Genomic DNA, 21,868 nt, shown 5'->3' with positions numbered 1-21,868 from the left:
TTTACTTGTGTAAAGCACTTTGGTCAACCTTGGTTGTAGTAAAGTGATATATAAATAAAGGTTGTTGCGATATTAGGAAAAAATAAAACAAATATTTTATATATTCATATTACTGGGGATTTATTTCACTAATGTTAATTAAATCATAGTGAGCCGAATGTGTTTGTGTGCATTCAACTTTCCTAGTTAACACTACAAAATTTAACACTACAAATTTTAAGTAGGTGGTATGAAGTCGATGTAACATATTCCATTGCTCAAAAGGTTTCCAAACCTATTTACACACATTTACTTAAAAGTATAATCTTAAGATGAATTTAAAAGAATATATTTAAAAGTACAATGTTAAATAAGATCAATTAATGCTAAAAAATAAAAGTCTAAAATTAATAATGCATACATTGTAAAGTAGATATTTTCAAGTGCATATTTTCAAAATGAAAGCACAAAAGGCTGACAGGAAGTGACTTTTTTTCTGAATGGATCATCAATTTCCTTGCTCAATAAATTAATTCCAAAAATATATAATTCCTTAATATATATAATATAAAAAGAACAAGTTGGTCATTAGTGAAACTATCAACAAGAACAACAAGAAACAATATCAATTCTGTGTCTAAAATGTAACATTTAAAATAAAAACTTTTGGGGAAATGGTGCTATTACTTTATTACATTTGGAATATTTTGACTTACTTAACTTTTTTTTTTTCTTACTCTTGAATTACAGCGTAATACTAAAAACTTTATACATATTAGGTGCTTTTGGAAACCAGATGGTCTTAAATAATGAGAATGTCAGTGAGAAAACATGGCAGATACAATAGATACAGCATCTGTATTAGTGCTAAATGTGTACAACAATAATTATTCTAACACACAAACAAAAGCACAACACACCATCAGGTAAGGTATTTAAATACAAAATCAGCATAGTCTAAGAGATAGTTCACCCAAAAATTTTCAATTTACTCACTACTCACCCTCAAGTCGTTTTTGAAACCTTTGGTAAAAAAAGATATTTTTAAGAAAGTTGAAAACCCTTAAGCACTGACTACCTTATAAGGAAAAACATACTACAGTATGTCAATAGTAATCAAAACATTTGCTTTTCTGTTTAACAGAAGAAAGAAACGCAAAGGTTTGAATTAAGTAAAAGATGAGAAAACTATGAAAGAATGAGCATTTTTAGATGATCTATCCCTTTAAAAGACTCCATGAAACAAAACACATTTGGAGTTCTGAATTCACGTCTATTAACTCAAGCATCTGTTTCCAAATAGAGTTTTAAAAGTAAAAACTTCAGTCTAGAAGCAACTAATTTCATCTTGTAGAAATGGACAAAATAAATAATTAAAACAATCAAAAGAAAAGAAACATGTATTATAAATGACTACAATAAACAATTACATAACACTATCAACGATAATATACAAAACAGAAAAAAAAATTAAATACTGTAGCTACAAAGTGAAGTTTATTTATAAACTAATTTCAAGAGGATCACATGCTCATGATTGCTTGCAACCGGCCCCGCAATTTTTGATTAATGATTCACTAATCAGACGATTCCTAAGCCACTATAAATACCCTAAGTTCCATATGACAGCCATCTAGGTTTTGAAGAATTCCCCCTTCCACCCCTACTCCTTTTCTAGATGGGTGGCACGGTGGCCCAGTGGTTAGCATTGTTGCCTCACAGCAAGAACGTCACTGGTTCTAGTCCTTACCAAGCCAGCCAACCTCTCTGTGCGGAGTTTACACATTATCCCCGTGCTCATTTGGGTTTCTCCTGGGTTTCCTCCCACTGTCCAAAAACATGCAACTTAAGTTAATTGACTAATCCAAATCAGCACCTATAGTAAGTGGTTATCTCTTAAGAGCAATCACAATCTGTTCATTAGCTACTACAACAGGGGAGTTCTCAATCTACCTGAGCTCAAATTCCCTTCTCGCCTTGCAAAGAGGAGAGGCTCAAGGATCAGGGATCTTATGAGCTCAGGGCTTTCTTAGACAGCATTGCTAAACAATCATCAGCTAAGTGTGAACTCTTGAAATTCCATTAATAGTTAAAAGTAAAGTCAATTCTTTTCTTACAAAGAAGTACACAAATAATAATATTTATTTAATAAAATTTTCCCCCATAATATCCACACAGCTAAGTAACTAATCATTTGTTAATAATACGTATACAGCTACAGTTTGTTAAGAGCCAGCAAGTTAAATGAAAATAACTACTTGTTACTTAAGGTCTATCGTTCGAGTTTTATCCAATGAAAGAACATTTTATTTTAAATCAACCTAGTCAATCTATTTCATGGAGTCTTCAAAACCACAGCAAAACTTTCACTTCAGAGAACAAAAATCCAACATTTTTCACCTAAAAAAAAAAATCAACACCTCACACTGTCATAAATCACATATTATGGGATCAAGCACATTTTCAAAAAGATAAATGGCAGTAGATACATTTAGAATAATGAATCATACTCATGTATGCTCAAATGCTATCATTGGTTAAATGGCACTCTCATACTGAAGATGTACTTCAAAGTCTGAAACCCATGCCAGCATACAAAAATTCTAAGCTCTAATGCATGCAAATCTGAAAGGTTTTAACTCAGCAAGACACACACACTACCTACCACACCACCTTGGAGGACCTGAAGGAAAACAATAAATATTGATCAAATGTAGAAATGCTGATGTACGTTATGTACCCAACTCCCAAGATGAAGCCTCTGAGGTACATTATAGGTAAATTATTTTAATGCGATATGTTGACTGTGCTGTTTTATGTAGCATTTTGTTTTCAGCGGGGACAGAAAAGTTACTGAAAAAACTAGTACAGAGTAAAAACAATTCAAGAAAAAACAGTTTCAGTTACTTCCAATGTCTTTGCAACCAACCAAAATTAACTAGCAATTTCTTAGACAAACTATTTCTGCACCATTGCCTCTAGTGTATTTAGCAAGGTTATGGCACATTTACATTTTACTTCAATTCTATTTTTAAATTTGCTACGTATATTTTTTTTGTTTCGTTGGTTTTGTTAGCTAGTTTAGTTTTTATTCTGTGAACATTTCTATTTAGCTATTATACATTTACTTTTCGTTATTATAGTTGAGTATGGTTCCAGTGTAGACCAAAGTTTAAAGAAAATCATCATTAATTACTCTCCCATATTATGTTTCAATTCCCCAAGACTTATTTTGGTCTTCAGATCACAACAAAATTTATATTTTAGATTAAATTCTGGAGCTCTCTGGTCCTTCTTTGACAACAAAAGTTCTGAGATGAACAAAGTCCAGATAAAGAACCAAAAACATTGTCAAAACATTCCACTTTACTTTAGTGGTTCAAATGTAATCATATAAAACTCTAGGGGCTCGATCATACACCCGACGCAATAAGACACAAGATGTGTATGGCATGATAGTCATCCCTGTATGAACAAAGTAGGAGTCTGGTTTGCAATGCCGGCAATAAGTCAGATTTGTTTCCAGTGCATGTTGGACTCCGGAAGGGCTGCCCCTTGTCACCAATTCTATTCATAATTTTTTAGGACAGAATTTCAAGGTGCAGCTTTGGACATGGAAATGCCTCAGAATCCCCCCGGAGGAGCTTGAGAAAGTGTCTGGGGAGAGGGAAGTCTGGGGTTCTCTCCTAAAACTACTGCCCCCACGACCAGGCCACGTAAAAGCGACAGAAAATTAATAAATGAACAAAAGTTTAGATTTGTCCACATGTTGGGTTTTGAAGACCTCTGCATCACTATAAGGGGCACAAGAATAGGACATGTATTTGAATATAAATATCGTTGTTTATTTTTTTGTTAGCTGGAAATTAGCAAATTAGCAAAATTTCCTCCTGGTTGGAGGAAAGTCCTTACCCCAGATGGAGGAGTTTAAGTATTTCGGGGTTTTGTTCACGAGTGAGGAAAGGATGGAACGTGAGATTGACAGGCGGATTGGTGCAGCGGCAGCAGTAATGTGGTTGTTGTAAAGGAGAAGCTGAGCTTGTCTTCAGTGGAGTGCGTACAACACAGTTTCCATAACAATGAAAGTAATGGTGTAAAAGTAAAGAGAAAGAGGAAGAGGCCAAATGTAGGAGGCTCATTCTTTATCCTTGTGCTGCAGTTGGTCTGTTTAACTGTTTTCTTGCTAGTAAAGCGCTTAGTTTTTCCACTTACAAAGCCCACCATGTAAATAGCAAATACGCCATGACGAGATGCAACTGACTGTTAAAGGGAATGGAAGATGACACTAATATTTTTCAGTCCTTAAAATAGCAAAACTGGATTCAGACATGCCCTAATGCTTTTGCAGCATGCACTTTAGACTTTGCACCTAGATCAGTAAAATAGAAAACCTAGGAACACTTTCGTGTGCCAAAAAAAAAAAAAAAAAAAACATTTCTGTTTGCAACATCATCTTTTTCACATAACGTCACATCAAGGTGCACTCCAAAGCACAACAAAGTGTTCTTGGAGCTTTGTATGATTACAGTTGAACTGGCCACTGGTCACATTAAAATTTTTGCCAAATGTTTTGGGTTCCTTTTCTGGACTTTGATCATCTTCAGGACAAAAGTTTAGATATCCTATATGAAATCTGCCTATAGACCTAACTTGTCCCAAAATGTTAAAAGATCTCAGGGAATTGGACCGACATGATTGTCACTTTTGAAAGAACCAATTTTTTATTGTTTGAAGTTAACGTTAACTCTTGGGCCAACCTCTTAGTAATAAAAATAAAATATTTGATTGAAAACCCCTGAACACAAGAAATGTATAAAAGTAAAAAAAAAAATAAAACAAAAAAAGAAAGACAGAAAATAAATATTTATACAAACTCAGTAATATTAAGGGGTAGTTCATCCAAAATAGGTAACCCATGAATTACTCACACTCAAGTCATCCACAATGTCTATGACTTCTTTTAGTAAAATTATATATACTGTATATTTTTGGCTTCTCAACATTCCCACATTGACACAAGGGGTGGGTGTTTACCTTTAACAGTTAAAGAAAAAAGTCCAATAAAGCACATCCATCCATAATACAAAGTGTCTCTGGGAGTTGAAGAAAAATCTCCTATAGCAAATGTTTGTGTTTTAGACAGTAAACTTAAAAATTTTATAAACAGTTTAGTATAACTTTTGGTAAGAGACTGACACTGTTGTTTTCATGCATTAAATGCCACCAGCTAAACAGGACTGCATTTTGTTTGCCTTTCTTCTGCATTAATTTCAATTTTGTATGTGCATCACACACCTGTCCATCTGGTGGAGCCAAATCAATTCACAACAGGAGACCTTCACTCAATCCCAGAGCCCTGTGCATTTTTTATAATGGATGGGAGGGATTTATTTGTATGTAAACACCTACCACAAGATAATTTAAAAAATAACATTGACTGGATTCAAATGAAAGAAGTAATTCATATACACTTAGGATGCATTGAGGGTGAGTAAATCATGAGCTAATTTTCATGAGGGAACTAATCCTTTGGAGATAATATAATAATGTTTTGCGTTTAGGTTTGTGCCATGTTTGCCAGCTCAGACAAGTAGAAAAGAAAATGCAGCTTGTTTTTTTTTTTTCTTTAATGGTCTGAACTCTGTTTACAAGAAGAGGCAACAGCAAAATGGGTTAGTTTTAAACAGGGGTGTCTAAACTTTTTCATATGAAGAACCAAACACCAAATATAATTAATAGCTGTGGGCCGAAGATAAATTTATCAAACTATTTTACACTAAAGTTGCCTGGATAATTGTCTAATTCCTTTCATAATATTAAAAAATAAATAGAAAACATTTCTTGAATCCACATTGCAGTATAACCTTTTTTTTTTTTATTATAACTTAATACGATAAAAAAACTCATTTATAACACAGTAGAGTTCAACGCTGAATACACTAGTCAAGCAGAAGCTGCCACGGCCTTGATTTGCTGACCAAAGTCTTTGCATTCATACTCTATGCATTATATGCACTTTTTCCCAGAAAACACAACCAATTGCTTAAAATATAATAAGTGTGTGTGTGTGTGTGTGTGTGTGTGTGTGTTGTTTCAAAAAAGCAACCATTCATCTTTGTTGTGTTTTATTTTCATTTGTTTAGATCAGTTTATTCTTTATTTAATTATTTTATTTAATCATATGATCATTAGTCATTTATATAATTATCATTGTATTGATTAATAATTAGTTAATGATTAGATTATTATTGACTATTATTTGTCAATTTAGTTCCTTTTTACATTTTATTAATAAAATTTTCCTATAGTTATTGCTTTATTATTATTTCATTTTTTTCCATATTGTTATAATCTTATGAGTATGTGGGTTCAAGCAACACTTGGTTTTCATTAGTTCATAATTTCTCCATTACAAGGTCTGTATTGTCTCTGAACAATGTTGTGAAGCAGTATCAAAATTATTAAAGTAGCAACTCAAATTATTCAATAAACTCTGCTCTTTCTTTGTTATCATTACTTCGTCTCCTGCTTCTGCTCCTCTCAAGTTTAACAGTCAACTCCTAAATTGATAGGAGACTGTAAATTCAGTTGAATACTGATTAACAGGTTTGGGTATTAGGCAGCTCCACTGGCTTGTTGTCTGGATACCCAGAGAAACAGACATTTTCTGACAGGATCTGGCGTCCGGGGCTAAAACCTATTTTTCTGGTATGACGAGTGTGATTTAACAACAGCCATTACTGAACCAGCCTCAGAGAGAAGCAGGCTGAGCAGCAGCTCATTAGCATTTAATGAGACATGAAGTGAAAAGGCTCACTGTGAACTGAACCAATTTATACACTTTTCATGAAGACCCTAAAAAAATCATATCAAATGGACATACATATAAAATGGATATTTGATGTCATCTTTAAACTTGCCTTTTTTACATGTTTGTGCAAACGAATAATGTTTTTCTATATAAACAGCTCCATGCTATATTTCTCACCACATGATGAGTCCTTATTAACTCTGAATATGTTTTTTTCTATTATTGTGAGTTAGTTTTACTACTGTTTAGTTTTAGATTTATTTTATTTCAGCTAACAAAAATGATTATTGACTAGCAGTTTTAGTCTGTCTCAGTTTTCATTTATGAAAAAAACCTTGGTACTTAGAATGAAGTTTAGAGCCATGTAAAACTATTTTGTTGATTCAGACTTTGAGACAGCATATGATTGATGGCCAGACCCCAGACATATCAATATGCCGAGGCCACAGAAAAACCACAGCTGTTCAGAGCAGCCAGTGTCTGACAGCGATCAGTCTCACCTTGTCTCCTCAGTTCATTCTTCACAGCCTCTACACCACCCTTCTTCTCAATGAAGTCGTAGATGACCTTAGACGTCTCCTTGTCTTTGAGCTGGGCCTCAGAAATGCCACACATGTCAAACAAGTTCTTCAGCTCTGGGTCCAAATTATTCAACTGCAAAACACAAAAAAAGCTAAAATAGTAAGACTTTTTTTTTCCATTAATACATAAGTTACATATTTAACCTGCAGTGAAGATCAACAGAAATGTTTATTTAGTCAATTTATACTAGTGCTTGCAAGGCAGTAACAAGCAGAAATTGTTGTGGTTAACAAGTTGTTTTTTCCTTAACAAAAGTCACATGGCAACACTAAAAGAAGTACTAGAGTGTTTCAAAGCGGTTTTTAATGTCTTCCGTCTGGTTTAATAGGGTATTCTGTAAGCTTTCTTACTTATCTTAGTCAAAAATTTACTCTCTACCACAAGCCAAATAGAGCAGAAAAATAGTAAAATCGTGTGGATGTGCTGAAATTGTTATATTTAGGGTTTGTTTAGATCACCAACCTTAATTATGAGCAATAGTAATAGTGATGCTTGCCTTAGTAAGCACAACTAAATATAAATAGGAGGAGAAAGAGAGAGAAATTAATGAAAAGTCAAAAAATGACGAATAAATGGATGCAAAGCAAAAGGCCCAGCCACATTCCAATATGCAAACAGTTGCAAGATAGCAGCTTTCAGCTCAATATGCAAATAGAATTGTCACTTTTTGTTAGTATTTAAATGCAGAGATATTGATTTATTTTTGCAATTGTTAATGTATTGTATAATTGTAAATTGTAATTAGTATATATTTATATACAGTTGAAGTCAGAACTATTAGCCCCCCTGTATTATTAGCACCCAATTATTTTTTTCCCTAATTTCTGTTTAATGAAGGGAAGATTGTTTAAGCACATTTCTAAGCATAATAGTTTTAAAAACTTATTTCTAATAACAGATTTATTTTATCTTTGTCATGATGACAGTAAATAATATTTTACTTGATATTTTTCAAGACACTTCTATACAGCTTAAAGTGACATTTAAAGGCTTAACTAGGTTAATAAGGTGAACTAGGCAGGTTAGGGTAATTAGGCGGGTTATTGTATAACGATGTTTTTTTTCTGCAGACTATCGGGAAAAAAAATTAGCTTAAAGGGGCTAATAATTTTGTCCCAAAAATGTTTATGAAAAATTAAAAACTGCTTTTATTCTAGCTGCAATAAAACGAATAAGACAAATATTATCAGACATACTGTAAAAATGTCATTGCTCTGTTAAACATAATTTGGGAAATATTTAAAAAAGAAAATGAAAATAGGGCTAATAATTCTGACTTCAACTGTATACCGTTAAAGTCAGAATCTTTTGCCTTGTTTGATTTTTTTTTCTTTTTTTAAATATTTCGCAAATGATGTTTAACAGAGCAAAGACATTTACAGTATGTCTGATAATATTTCCCCCTCTGGAGAAAGTCATATTAGTTTTACTTCGACTAGAATAAAAGCAGTTTTAAATTTTTCAAAAGCTATTTTAAAGTCAAAATTATTAGCCGCTTTCAGCTAAATATTTTTTCGATGGTCTATACACCACAGAACAAACCATCTTTATACAATAACTTGTCTAATTACCCTAACCTGCCTAGTTAACCTAAATTAACCTAGTTAAGCCTTTAAATGTCACTTTAAGCTGTATAAAAGTCTAATAGTCTAATATGTAGAAAAAAAAGTTTAATATCAAATATTATTTACTGTCATCATATCAAAGATAAAATAAATTCATTTTATTAAAAACTAGTTATTAAACCTTTTATGTTTAGAAATGTGTTTAGAAACTGGGGGAAAATAAACAGGGGGGCTAATAATTCTGACTTCAACTGTTTGTGTGTGCGTGTGTGTGTGTTTAATTATGCTACAAATGAAAAACAAATTAGGGGTAAAAAAAAAAAAAAAAGTTGGCATCTAAAAATTTTACAAAGGTTAATAAAATTTTAAGTTCATAGAACTTTTTAAACTTTAAGCTTAAATCTCTTAAAAAGAGGTGCAATGATTGTAAACTAATCAATATTAAAGTATATCGAAACCATCCATCAAAGATGCAAAGCAATACTGCTTCTGTTCTTTGGTCAACGTTGATGAACTACTTTAAAAGCTAAAATAAATTTACATTTATTTAAAAACAAAGAAATAACCCTGAAATACCTACAGTAATAAAAGTATACAAATCTTTTTAAGATAAATTAAAGCTAAATCAATTTCACATGTAATATTTTTGAAGATAATATTTTAGGGTTTCTACAGGTTTTACCAAGATATATTTAAGACTTTTTAAAAATGATTATGACTGAAACCTTAGACTTATACAGTGCTAAATGCTAAGACTTTTTTTTCCAAATACCCCAGTTAGAAAAGATTTTCACTTGCCCCATCAAAACATTATTAAAATTCTATATATTTTTTTATACACTAGTTATTTCATAATTATTAAATATATCCATTCACAAACCCTATAACCCTTACCAAGAAAAGAACAAAACATAGCTGTCAATTATTTTATTCTATAATAATAATAAAGAATTACATAATAAAAAAATATAGGTCATGTCAGTATCCTCAGCAGTAAATAAATAAACTTAAGCAAATGTTACTATAAGAAAAAGTAATTCAATGCAATTTTAAAATAAAAATGTTTTATTGAGATAGACTGCTGGTGATTGAATGAGTGTTAATAGCCAGATTGGGTAGCTATACATGAACAAAGGAAAATTAAGACCTGTAAAAAATATTTAAAAACCAACAACACAATGTGTCAGTAGATTCAGTAAACATTTTAAGAAATAAAATTTAGCCATTAATACTTTAAGACCCCGCGTATACCTTGTTTTTGAGTTATTGTGGATTTTAATTTAATCATAGTTTCTTTAACAATGTTTAATGAAACTAAAATAAAAAGGAAAAAATGTATTACAGTTCAAAAAAGACATTTTAATATCAGATCAAGGTGAGTAAAGTAGCAAGAGAAATATGAATGCAATTCTGCCTTGCAAGCCCTACAAAAATCACACTTTCCCACCATTCATGCTGTTCTCAAACATAGCACAATCCTGCCATCTTGTGGGGAAACCACACGAAGAAAAACATTTCTGGTAAAACCATCCATTATGTCATGCAAAACATTCCAACGGCATGCATAATGCAAAATCTGAAATGTGAACGCTTCTTCAGAACATTTGCATATTTTCCCAGTAATTTATAAGCAACACCATCTGATTTTATTGTCCCGAATCTCTGATTGCATCATAAAAAGATTGCATGTGGCAATTTGGCACCTCCATAACAACTGATTTGAAATCAATTTAAAATACACACAATGCAAATATACAGATGCCATTCTGGGCTATGCTGTGGGCGACAGGCAGCAATTTCAAGCGTCAGAGGCTTTAGCCTGTGTGAACACAAGGCTATTGAGGCATTTCATCATGCCATTAGTACACAGGTCAGCTTTGTTTTCCTATGAGAGATTCTTCAATATGTATGTGAGAGTGTGTACGACATTGAGAGCGTGCGAGTGTGTCAGTGGGGGTGACAGAGCAAGTCATTGTTGTGTACTTACATCGAAGCCTGTGTTCGGATCCCATCCTACATGACCGATGTGCCTGGAAAACATTGTGTTAAATGCAGTCAGAATGTGCCAATAAACAAGATTTAAAAAGTTTAATTAAACTTAAAGAGAGAGTACACCCCAAAAATGAAAATGTACAAACTTTCATGGCTTTCCTAGCCCTGTTGAACAAGATGTTTTGGAGAAAGTAGAAAACCTGTAATCACTGACTTCCATGGTAGAAAAAACTGATTCTATGAAAGTCAATGGTTACAGGTTTCCAGCCTCATTTAAATCTCTGCTTTTGTGTTCAACAGAAGAATCTCAAACAAGTTTGAAACAAGTAAAAGGTGAGTAAATAATGACAGGATGTTCGGTTTTAGGTTTTAACTATTACTGGTTTAAAAAGGACAGGCAAACCAATAAAAATTCTGTCATTATTTACTGTCTTCACTTGATACAAACCTGAGAAGCAGCAGGTCATACCATGTTCATACTATGGATGTTACATAAGCAGTTTCCATGTATGTGGATTACGTTCATGCGCTAAACTGCAATATTGTATTAAACATTTGCAAAGAAAGCTCCATTTTGATATATTGAGTCGAAAAGAACAAAATTGTCACTGGTCACCATCAACTGGTGACAAATATTAAAAAGAATAAGCCACCGTGAGCCACCTTTTTTTTGAAATGAAGTACTTGAGTCTCCGAAAACAAGGATGAAACAATGAACGCTGTCATAACTCAGACTGCCTAGTTTTTTAGTGACTCCGCATTCGCTGAATCCAACACAAATCAACAAAAAGTAGCAAACTTTTGCAATTCTGCTAAATTTTATATTTAAATGCAAAGTAATCGAAAAAATTTAAATAATCTCATAAAACATCCAATTCCAAAACATATAATGAAATTAGATTCATTTCAGTTTGCAATTAATTGTTTTACATGACTTAAACACGGCATACGCAGCACACGAGATGTGTTTGAGTGTCTTTCGAAAAATAACCGCTCACCTGCGCCCTCACAATCATTACATTACATAAGAGTAGGTGGAAGTGTTTTTTCAGCCTGTGCAGTAAACAGACGCAGATCAAGTTTGAGTGATTTACAAGTTGTAAAGTCAACTGAGGCGCGATTTGAGAATTTGACTCACTTTAGACTGCAAGAGAAAGTGGGAGCAAACATCTAACAAATAGAGCAATGGAACAGACAGAAAAGCAAGCAGCTTACAATGTTGGGGGTTGGAACATTTCTGATGTTGTGCAATGTGTCTGCTGTTTTGTCCATGTACAACTGCACCACAGTTCCCACAGAAAATTGTCATTGTGCTGTATAAATAGTCTATGTGCACTTGCTAAACTTTTATTTGACTTTTGAAAAATTTCTTTGGTAAATGTGTTTCAATTATAATTCATGCACATTTTTATCAGATAAAACGTTTAAAATGTATGCACATCTCAATGTTTTCATGAAGCATTTTTAATATGGAAAAAGGTGGAAGCATAGCTAATAGTTTACAACATTCTTCAAAATATTTTGTTCGTCAAGAAATATATTCTGAAAAAGTTTAAAAACACTTAAGAGTGGAAAAAGATGGAGGACATTTTAATTTTTTGAAAGAACTACTCAGTTAAATACTTTTTTTTTTTGTTTCAAACCCATTAGCCTTTTCCTCATCTTTAAAACACAAAGATAGATATTTTTTATTCAAATCTGTTCATCAAAATTTTGAATATTTGTAAGCAGACTAGGGCTGGGCGATTAATCAAAAAGTAATCGAAATCGACATTCAGAATCTATAATTAATAGAAGTTTTCCAGGTCAAATTGTTCAATTACATTTCCCTACAGGTTTTATACTTATTATATTATTATGATATTATACACCTGCAAAGGGCACATGAACAGTCTAGCGCAGGCTTTGCATTCCCGTGCACCTCTTAAAAAAACATACTTGCACGTCACAATGATGTGTAGCGCAAGCTATGTGAATGGTCTGTTTGGTAGTGGTGACGACAGTGGGCATCGCAGAGAGCCACATTTTAGGCTATGTGTGTTTTAACTTTAGTTGTTTAGCGTTGATGTTCAAAAAATAATCATAGATAGTAGATGCAGTAGTGTGTGTTTACTTCAATTATTTTAAAATAAAGTAATGCACCCTTCATTCAAAAATCTCTCACTTGTAATATGAGAGTGATATTTACTGTACAAAACTTCAATGAACTAAGGACAAAAACCTAAAATAAATAACACAATCGTTTATTATTTGAAATCGAGTTAAAATGTTAAATTAATCGAGATTTTGATTTTACGCAGCCCTAAAGCAGACCAAAAAAAATAAAAATTGATCATTATACAAGTTTTATGAATATACGCTTTAAATGAGGAAATTTAATTCAGGCTTTTATACACATCCAAACATTGGTTTAGCACAAACACAAACAGAAGCTCACCCATTCCTGAGTTACAAGATCAAAGCTCACCGGTTCTTGTGGAAAATCAAACATGATACAAAAATGAACCTCACTGTTATGTGCATATTTGAAGTTCTGTGACTGAATCTGAATGCTGTAAACGAGGTGAGCTGATCAATGATTATACGTCAACAAAAGCCAAAATCCTAAAGCCCTCATCAGAACACTTATTAAATTCTTAATTGAAATTGATTAATTCAAATGGATTTATTATTTGGACTTTTTTTTTTTTTTTAACGAATTTTATGGTGTACACACTTCCAATGAAGGGAAATCAGTCAAATTGGTGATGCAAAAAATGAAAACTTTTCTTTGATTTGTAACATGCTGATGAGTTTTCATTGTCATAGAAAAAAATTTGTGCTGGGCAAAGGATTAATCGCGTTCAAAATGTATTATTTGCAATTAATTGTGTCCATAAAAGTTTGTTTTTACTTAATAAACATGCACAGTCCAAACACACATTGCGTATATATACCGTAAATACACATACATGCACATATTTGAGATAGATATAAAACACAGATATAGATATAAAAAATAGATATAAAATATGTATGTACATGATACAAACTATATATAAATTAAATAATTTTATAAAATACAAAAATATTAAAATTTGTTTTTTGTGTGTGTTTTACATATTAATAACAAACATATACATATATTTATATATATATATATATATATATATATATATATATATATATATATATATATATATATATATATATATATATATAATACACAATTATCTTATATTTTTTGTAATCATAATTAAAAACAAAATAAACTATACATATTAAAGGAAGTACTGAAATGGTTAGTTGCAATATCTTGACTTTAATAATTTACTGATGTCACTTCCTGTAAACACAGGAAGTACTGAACCTGTCACACGTAAAGACTCACTGGAAATTGCTTGGTGTCCCGATGTCAGCCTTTGTCAGCTTCTTCCTCTTGCCCTTGACCTTCTTTTCTTTCTTGTTAAGGCCACTGTGCACCATGTTATTCACGTGAGAATTGTTGTGGAAGCGCATGTTGTTGATCTCCGGATTCTTAATGTCCACCGTCGCCATCGGGAGAGTGGGTCCTGGACACATTACAAAAAAAAGGTATTAGCGACGATCTAAGATTTGACAATCGCTTGCACACATTTCCCAGTGAGAGTATCAGTAGTGGACTCCGGCCGAGCTCTGAGAGTTTGTGTTGCCAACAACAGCAGATTCTGTCCATGCGTAAGCATAGAGGGGGCGTCTCATAGTTGTGCTTCATGGAGAGTCATAATGAATGAATCACACACATTCTTAAAAGTATGTGCTTTCAAGGCTTAGATAACACCAGTGTGGTTTTAATAATAGTAATAATAATAGTAATAATAATAATAATAATAATAATAATAAGAAGAAGAAGAAGAAGAAGAAGAAGAAGAAGCAGAAGAAGAATAATACTAAGAAGAAGAATGATAATAAGAATAATAACAACAATAACGACAATTATATTGATAATAATAACAACAAAAACAATAATAATACTAATAACAGTAAAAAAAAAATAATACTTAAATGTCCATTGTCAAACAAATATAAATGTACAGTATGTGTAAATAAAATAAACACATTCATGGATCAAAACAATTGCCTTACTATCTCTCCGTTTAACGATATTTAATGAAATAAACACGACAACATTGAGAAAACATGGCCATGGCCAACAGAGCCACAAGTGAGATACTCTGAATCATGGCAAATATATACATGTCATAATGATTCTCATCATTATGTGGATAATGAAAAAGCAGCATTCATAGAAAGGAATGCTGCTTAAACAACAGGCTTTGTATAAAAATTTCCCCAATTCCACAAGCATTAGCTAGCAATCCCTTGCAATATAGCCAGCAAGTTCAGTCTAACACACATTGCCATCAATGATATATAAGAAACTGTACATAAATAAATAAATAAATAAATAAATAAATAAATAAATAAATAAATAAATAAATAAATAAATAAATAAATAAATAAATAAATGTGAACATTCAAATATGTCGTGTTAAAAAATAAGGCAAAATTGTACTGACATCTTTCAGGTTTTGACCAACAGCCAACTGGTCACAAACTGTAACTATATATTTATGCTGTTAGTTTTATTTACAACAGAAGACGTTATATACAAAATCAATAGTCAAATTGTAAGGTTCTATCTGACATTTTTGTCAAAATTTAGTTATTCAAATATTCTTATTAAATGACAAATTATTTACGTTGTGATGTTTTTTTTTATAAAGTTGTTTACATGAAGACTTTATTAAAAAAACAAAAAAGGTTTTATCTACAAAGTCGAACTCTATTTTTGCTCCATAAGGTTCTTTCTGTAAGACAATCAGCATTTCAACTGCATGCACAAGGACCAATCAAGATCATCTTTCTTTGTTTTTTCGCCCGTTGACAAGGACCAGAAAGAAAGACAAAATCATTGACTAAATAATGCTGCACCACACAAAATTGAGATAAAACCTGAAACTAAAAAGATGTGTTGAATGGTGATGATTTAGAACAGAGGTGGGCAAACTACGGCCCGCGGGCCATATGCGGCCCACTGAACACTTTTATCGGGCCCGCGAGGGAGTTTATAAAATGCTGCCTCTGAGTAACGGTTTGGTTCAGAATTAGCCGCGAGGGTTCTGCGTACCTCGCCATAGCAAACTTTAGACTTTGGCTTCCTTGCGAAGAGAGGGTACCAGGCTCATTGTTCACATTAACACACTCATAATAACATGACTTGGAATAACAAAGACTAGATTCTTTTCCCATTTTGTCTCATGGTTTTATAATGATTGATATGAGCATTTGACTCAAATTATATAATTATTGTTGTCATAGAATATATTTTCCATGCATACAACCACTTTAAAAAGTTATTTTATCAAAGATTTGTGGTTTCATCAAGTTTTTTGATTAGAATTAGATTATTGTAAATTTGACTGAATAGTAAACTTTATGAATTATTTTTAATGTGTTAATATGAGTTTTTTTCTATCAGACAATATCTTTTCTATTCTCCACCGTAAAATTGTTACATTATTATTATTATTATTATTATTATATTTTATAAGGGATTGTTTTATGATGATTGATAAGTAAATATAAATAGCAGTGCAAGTTAATTTGACTTGCAAATTTGACTTAATAATATTTTTTAAAAAATCTGTTTTGTGTTAATGTGACATGTTTCTGTCCGATATTACATGTTCCACACATACTGCCATCAGAATAAAAGCAGATTCAAATTTAAAATAAAAACATTTTAAAGGTCAAAATTATTAGCCCCTTTGAGCTATAATTTTTTCGATTGTCTACAGAACAAACCATTGATATACACTAACTTGCCTAATTGACTCTTCGCTAAGCCACGCCCAAAAACCGCCATCCACCAATCGTGGCTTAGCAACTGTAGCTACGCGCAGGGGCTCTGTCAAGCTTTCGAGCGAGTGCATGTGGATAGTGCAAATCTGATACCCGGTGTCCTTAAAGTTTGGACGGGATGGTGGAATTTTTTCCCTTTTCAAAACCTAAAACCCAAGAGGAGAAATGCCAGCGTGGATCAAGCTGTGTGAGGGGCGCTAAAGGAGTGGAGATAGGTTGGTTTTGTTTTGATATTCCTGGCACATTCAGTGATAGACAGGCGGCAATAACTCACACACCTCTTACCCTAAACAGATCTAAACTGTGTTTTCTACAAAAACACAGAGATGGTTATGTTGTACAGCTGTCTATCTTATTCCTTTTTTCGCTCGATATTATGAGTAATGCTCCGTTTAAGCCTTCGCCATAACGTTAGTAACGTAGTCATACTAATAGGGAATAGGTCATAATGACATGAGTTATTGATCCGAAAAATACGAAACTGCGAATCTGTTGCTAACTTTACTGAACTTCATATTTCCACCTATTTCAAGCTACGAATATTTGAAATTACAAATCAACAGAACCAAACCGAGATATGATCACAAACTGAGCAGTTGCGATCAATATACTTTATCTGCAGCTGTTTTTCAGTCATTTATAAAGAGCACACAAACATACTGACAGTAATAAGTGACTTACTGAACATCGTTATGGGTCAATGATGCTAATATTCGGAACAAATCCATCAGTTTCCCTTTTCTGGCTGTTCTTTCTATGAATGAACTATGTAAAAGCACTGTCATGCGTGTTTCCTCGTCGGTTAGTAAGGCTATATTTCATTGCACAACAATTAATCTATCAGGCTTTTTGGCTAAAAATAGAGAAATCACGGTTTTATTAGTTATTATTACATTATTTTTAAACGTCACCTCTCCTGCTGAGTATGAGCTAAGCTGTTGAATGGTTAGCATATGGGGCAGCTAGGCTAAGCTAGCTTCAATTTAGGTTGATTTATTTTCTAATCGGTTGCCTATTATGTGATGGATATACCCCTGTAATGCATACTGCAGTCTTTTTTATGTCAGGCTTTCTCGGATACCAAAAATGACATTATATCCCTGGCAATGTCTGAAACCGGCACACACATTGAAAAAGCCATGCCAGGCACGAAAGCTTGTCAGGCGTAGCAACAATAACTAAGGAGGGTGGGGCTTAGCGAAGGGTCCATTACCCTAACCTGCCTAGTTAACCTAATTAAGCCTTTAAATGTCACTTTAAGCTTTATAGATATGTCTAGAAAAATATCTAGTAAAATATAAAAAGATAAAATAAATCAGTTATTAAAAATGAGTTATTGAAACTTTTATATTTAGAAATGAATTCAAAAAAATAAACTGGGGGGGGTAAAAACCTGTGGTAAATTCAGTTGATTTGAAAAGGCATACGCTTGTTGACAGTGCATGTCAAAGACCAAACAAAGCATGAAGCAAAGGAATTGTCTGTAGACCCTCCGAGAAGGAATTGTCTCTAGGCACAAGGCTGGGGAAGGCTACAGAAAAATCTCTGCTGCTCTGAAAGTTCCACTGAGCACAGTGGCCTCCATCATCCATAAGGGGAAGATGTTTGGAACCACCAGGACACTTCCTAGTGCTGGCCGGCCATCTAAGTTGAGCGATTATGGGAGAAGGACCTTAGTTAGGGAGGTGATGAATAACCTGATGGTCACTCTGTCTGAGCTTCTGTGGAGAGAGGAGAACCTTACAGAAGGACAACCATCTGTGCAGCAATCCACAGAGTGGCCAGTTTGAAGCACTCCCTGCATGGAATTTGCCAAAAAGCATCTGAAGGACTCTCAGACCATAATAAACATAGTTTTCTGGTCTGATGAGACTAAAATTGATATCTTTGAAGTAAATGCCAGGCGTTATTTTTGGAGAAAACCATGCACCGCTCATCACCAGGCTAATAATAATAATAATAATAATAATAATAACTATCCCAACTGTGAAGCATGTTGGTGGCAGTATCATGCAGTGGGGATGTTTTTCAGCGGCAGGAACTGGAAGACTAGTCAAGACAGAGGGAAAGATGAATGCAGAAATGTACTGAGACATCCTGAATGAAAACATGCTTCAGAGTGCTCTTGACATCAGACTGGGGCGACGGTTCATCTTCTAGCAGTACAATGATCTAAAGCACACCGCCAAAATATCAATGGAGTGGCTTCACAACAACTCTGTGAATACCCTTGAGTGGTCCAGCCAGAGCCCAGACCTAAATGCTATTGAACATATCTGAAAAGAGCTGAAAATGGCAGCACACCGTCGCTTCCCATCCAACCTGACAAAGAGGAATGGGCAAAAATTCCCAAAGACAGGTGTGCCAAGCTTGTGGCATCATATTCAAAAAGACTTGAGGCTGTAATTGCTGCCAAAGGTGCAAGAATTTAGCAAAGGCTGTGAATACTTATGTACATGTGATTTTTCAGGTTTTTATTTTTTTTAAATTTCAGAATTTTTTCACATTGTCATTATGGTGTATTGTGTGTAGAATTTTGAGGAAATAAATGAAATTAATCTGAATTTAATTTGAAAAAAGGCTGTAACAAAAAATGTGGAAAAAGTGAAGCGCTATGAATACTTTCCGGATGCACTGTATCTTGGTTTCAAAGTCACAGACACCAAACAAAACCAGGTAATTTGTAAGAGCTGTCGCAGAACGAGGAAATACACCACCCGCACGTAAAAAAGCACCACGGGTGGCTATATGAGGAGCGTCTTGCTAAAAAAAAGTCAAAAACAAGTAGGGGTATCAAAATTAATTGTTTCTTCAGTGCACCATGATGCAGATGCAGATAATTCGGAGGCGTAATAATTATAACCGGTTAATGTGTACTGATGTTATTCATTTCACATAGGCTATATTGCGATACAAAATTAAAACGTAAATAAAAATAAATAAATAAATAAATAAATAAATAAAATAAATAAATAAAAATAGCAATATTTGTTTAAATAAATAAATAATTAAAACTCGCAAATAGATATTTTCCCCAAATTGCACAGCCCTACTTCAATTAACGATCTGCCTGAGAGAACCCTATAATTACAAGCAGAGAATGACTTTTCAAAATTAAAAAGCTTTATCTGCATTTGCCCGGTTTGTTTTACTCCAGTTTGCAAATTTAGGAGGGTTTTGATCATTTACATTTAGAGTAAATTAAGGGTCTCTGTCATGTTCATGCATGAAAGAAAACTGTTATGCAAAATCTTTGAAGCTCAATATCTCAATATCATTTAGAGCGCAGCTAGAACCTTATAACTTCAGGGGGATGAAATATATTTAGTTTATAAAAAAAATATATAATAATAATAATAATAATACTAGTTATATTGTGAATTATAATCCTCATAATTTATTTAGTTGAAAAATACAATTAATGCTTAGCAAAAATGAAAAAAAGTTTATTTTGACAATTTAAGTATGGTGTATAATTATTATTTATACATTGTTCATATGCACATATCCGAGGAAATATTTGTTTATATTTAGATATAAAATGTGTATATGATACAAATTATACATAAACTAAATTTACATAACAGAATTGTTTTGTATAGTTTTGTTACATAATAAATATAATACACACACATAGATTGTCAAAACAAACTTTTCTTTTATTTTCACTTGTATTAATTTTTGCCCAGCACTAAATATAATATACCGTTTATAATATAAGCAAAATATAACGAATATGATATGATATAAATCCACCATATTTATTCTGACATTGATAATTTTACACACAAATATTTTAAAAGTGTTACATCAATTAAAACAATTAAATTATTATGTGATTAATTTATAAGCCATAGTATCTAAATGTATAAATATTTGACAAATGCATGAATAATTCACAATAAATGTAATAATAAAACCACATAATAATAAAATTATAAAAAGACATCACATAGACATTGTGCATTAGAAGTACAACAATAATCCTTTAGTAGTCCAATAATTCTTTGTGGTACAAAACAAAAATAAAACAGATTAAAAATATATATTATATTAAAAAAACATCTCATGTCAAACACGACGCAAACACAAACCACATACATAATCACACACCCACCTTTATAACGGTTACAGAAAAATAAATAACTGCTTCAACTTACAAAAGCAACAAGTAAATTCCACAATATCACTATATTTATGTAAATGCTTCATTTACACATGCTTCCATACCTTGAGAACAAACGTTCACTTCTGCACTATAGCAGTAAAGTGTCACAGATCTCAGTTCATCATAACTGCTAAAACCCTAGAGCAAATATCCTAAGACGCCTACCTTGGGTGAAAGCCAGGAGTTTCCGGTGACCTCTATCATGACCCAGAGCACCTCTCGAGAAGGCATTATCTGGAGAGATAGAGCGTCTGTTGCTGCTCAATTTCAGCAGTGTTTTAAGACGAGGCTGAGGTAAAGGTGCATTCCGCTCATCCCGTGACAACACAAGGCATTTCAGAGGCACCGAACTACCATCTGGTCTTGAAACGCTCTCTGAAAACTCCTCAGATGGGGCAGACAGGAAGGTCGTGTAAAACATCATCTCATCTGTGGTTCAGCATTGAGACATGAAGCGACTGAACGGCTAAGCTAATTTCACCTTACCAAGAGGCTAGCTAGCAAGCCACAAAAGCCTGTGTCATCCCCAAAGATGCCCTTTAAATCAATTGAGACGGTTTTGTGATCTAGCCTCCCACCAAACCAATCCCACTCATGTTAGTCAAATCCTGAAAAATTACGAATGCAGAGTATTACGCAAGTAACTGCTAATCCAGTATAATCTCTGATATTTGCTGTAGGCATTACAAGTCCTCAAACGCAGGCAAGGGCACATGCTATTTACAATACACAAGTGTATTCGGCTTCGTTTAACTGATGTTCCAAATGTTTCAGTAGAGTATTCCAACCAATTACTGATTAGCGTCTCTACTCATCAAATGAAAACACCTTTAAATGATCGAGATAAAGCGGCCGCACTGAGCATGCCTAGTCAGATCTCCACCAGCA

The 21,868-nt window shown here is 33.1% G+C and overlaps 1 protein-coding gene across 8 annotated transcripts in view; it reads right to left on the bottom strand.

The window, feature by feature from the left end:
• The window catches only part of wasla (WASP like actin nucleation promoting factor a), a 65,676-nt gene that overhangs the window by 11,596 nt on the left and 32,212 nt on the right, over positions 1-21,868 (bottom strand). For 4 of the 8 annotated variants that reach the window (XR_015525496.1, XR_015525497.1, NM_001083006.1 and 1 more), the window contains 3 exon segments: positions 14,300-14,480; positions 10,925-10,967; positions 7,291-7,444 (listed from right to left, as the gene is read on the bottom strand). Coding sequence is in view for 5 of the 8 variants with exons in the window: in NM_001083006.1 (NP_001076475.1) it covers positions 7,291-7,444; positions 10,925-10,967; positions 14,300-14,480 (378 nt within the window). In the remaining 3 variants the exon portion in view is untranslated. 8 annotated transcript variants of the gene reach the window in all.

This window comes from Danio rerio, chromosome 25, assembly GCF_052040795.2.
Source record: "Danio rerio strain M-AB ecotype USA chromosome 25, GRCz13ab, whole genome shotgun sequence".
In the NCBI taxonomy this organism is placed as follows: Eukaryota; Metazoa; Chordata; class Actinopteri; order Cypriniformes; family Danionidae; genus Danio; species Danio rerio.
The sequence above is the reverse complement of the archived record's forward strand: the minus strand, read 5'-3'. Positions and strand labels throughout refer to the sequence as shown.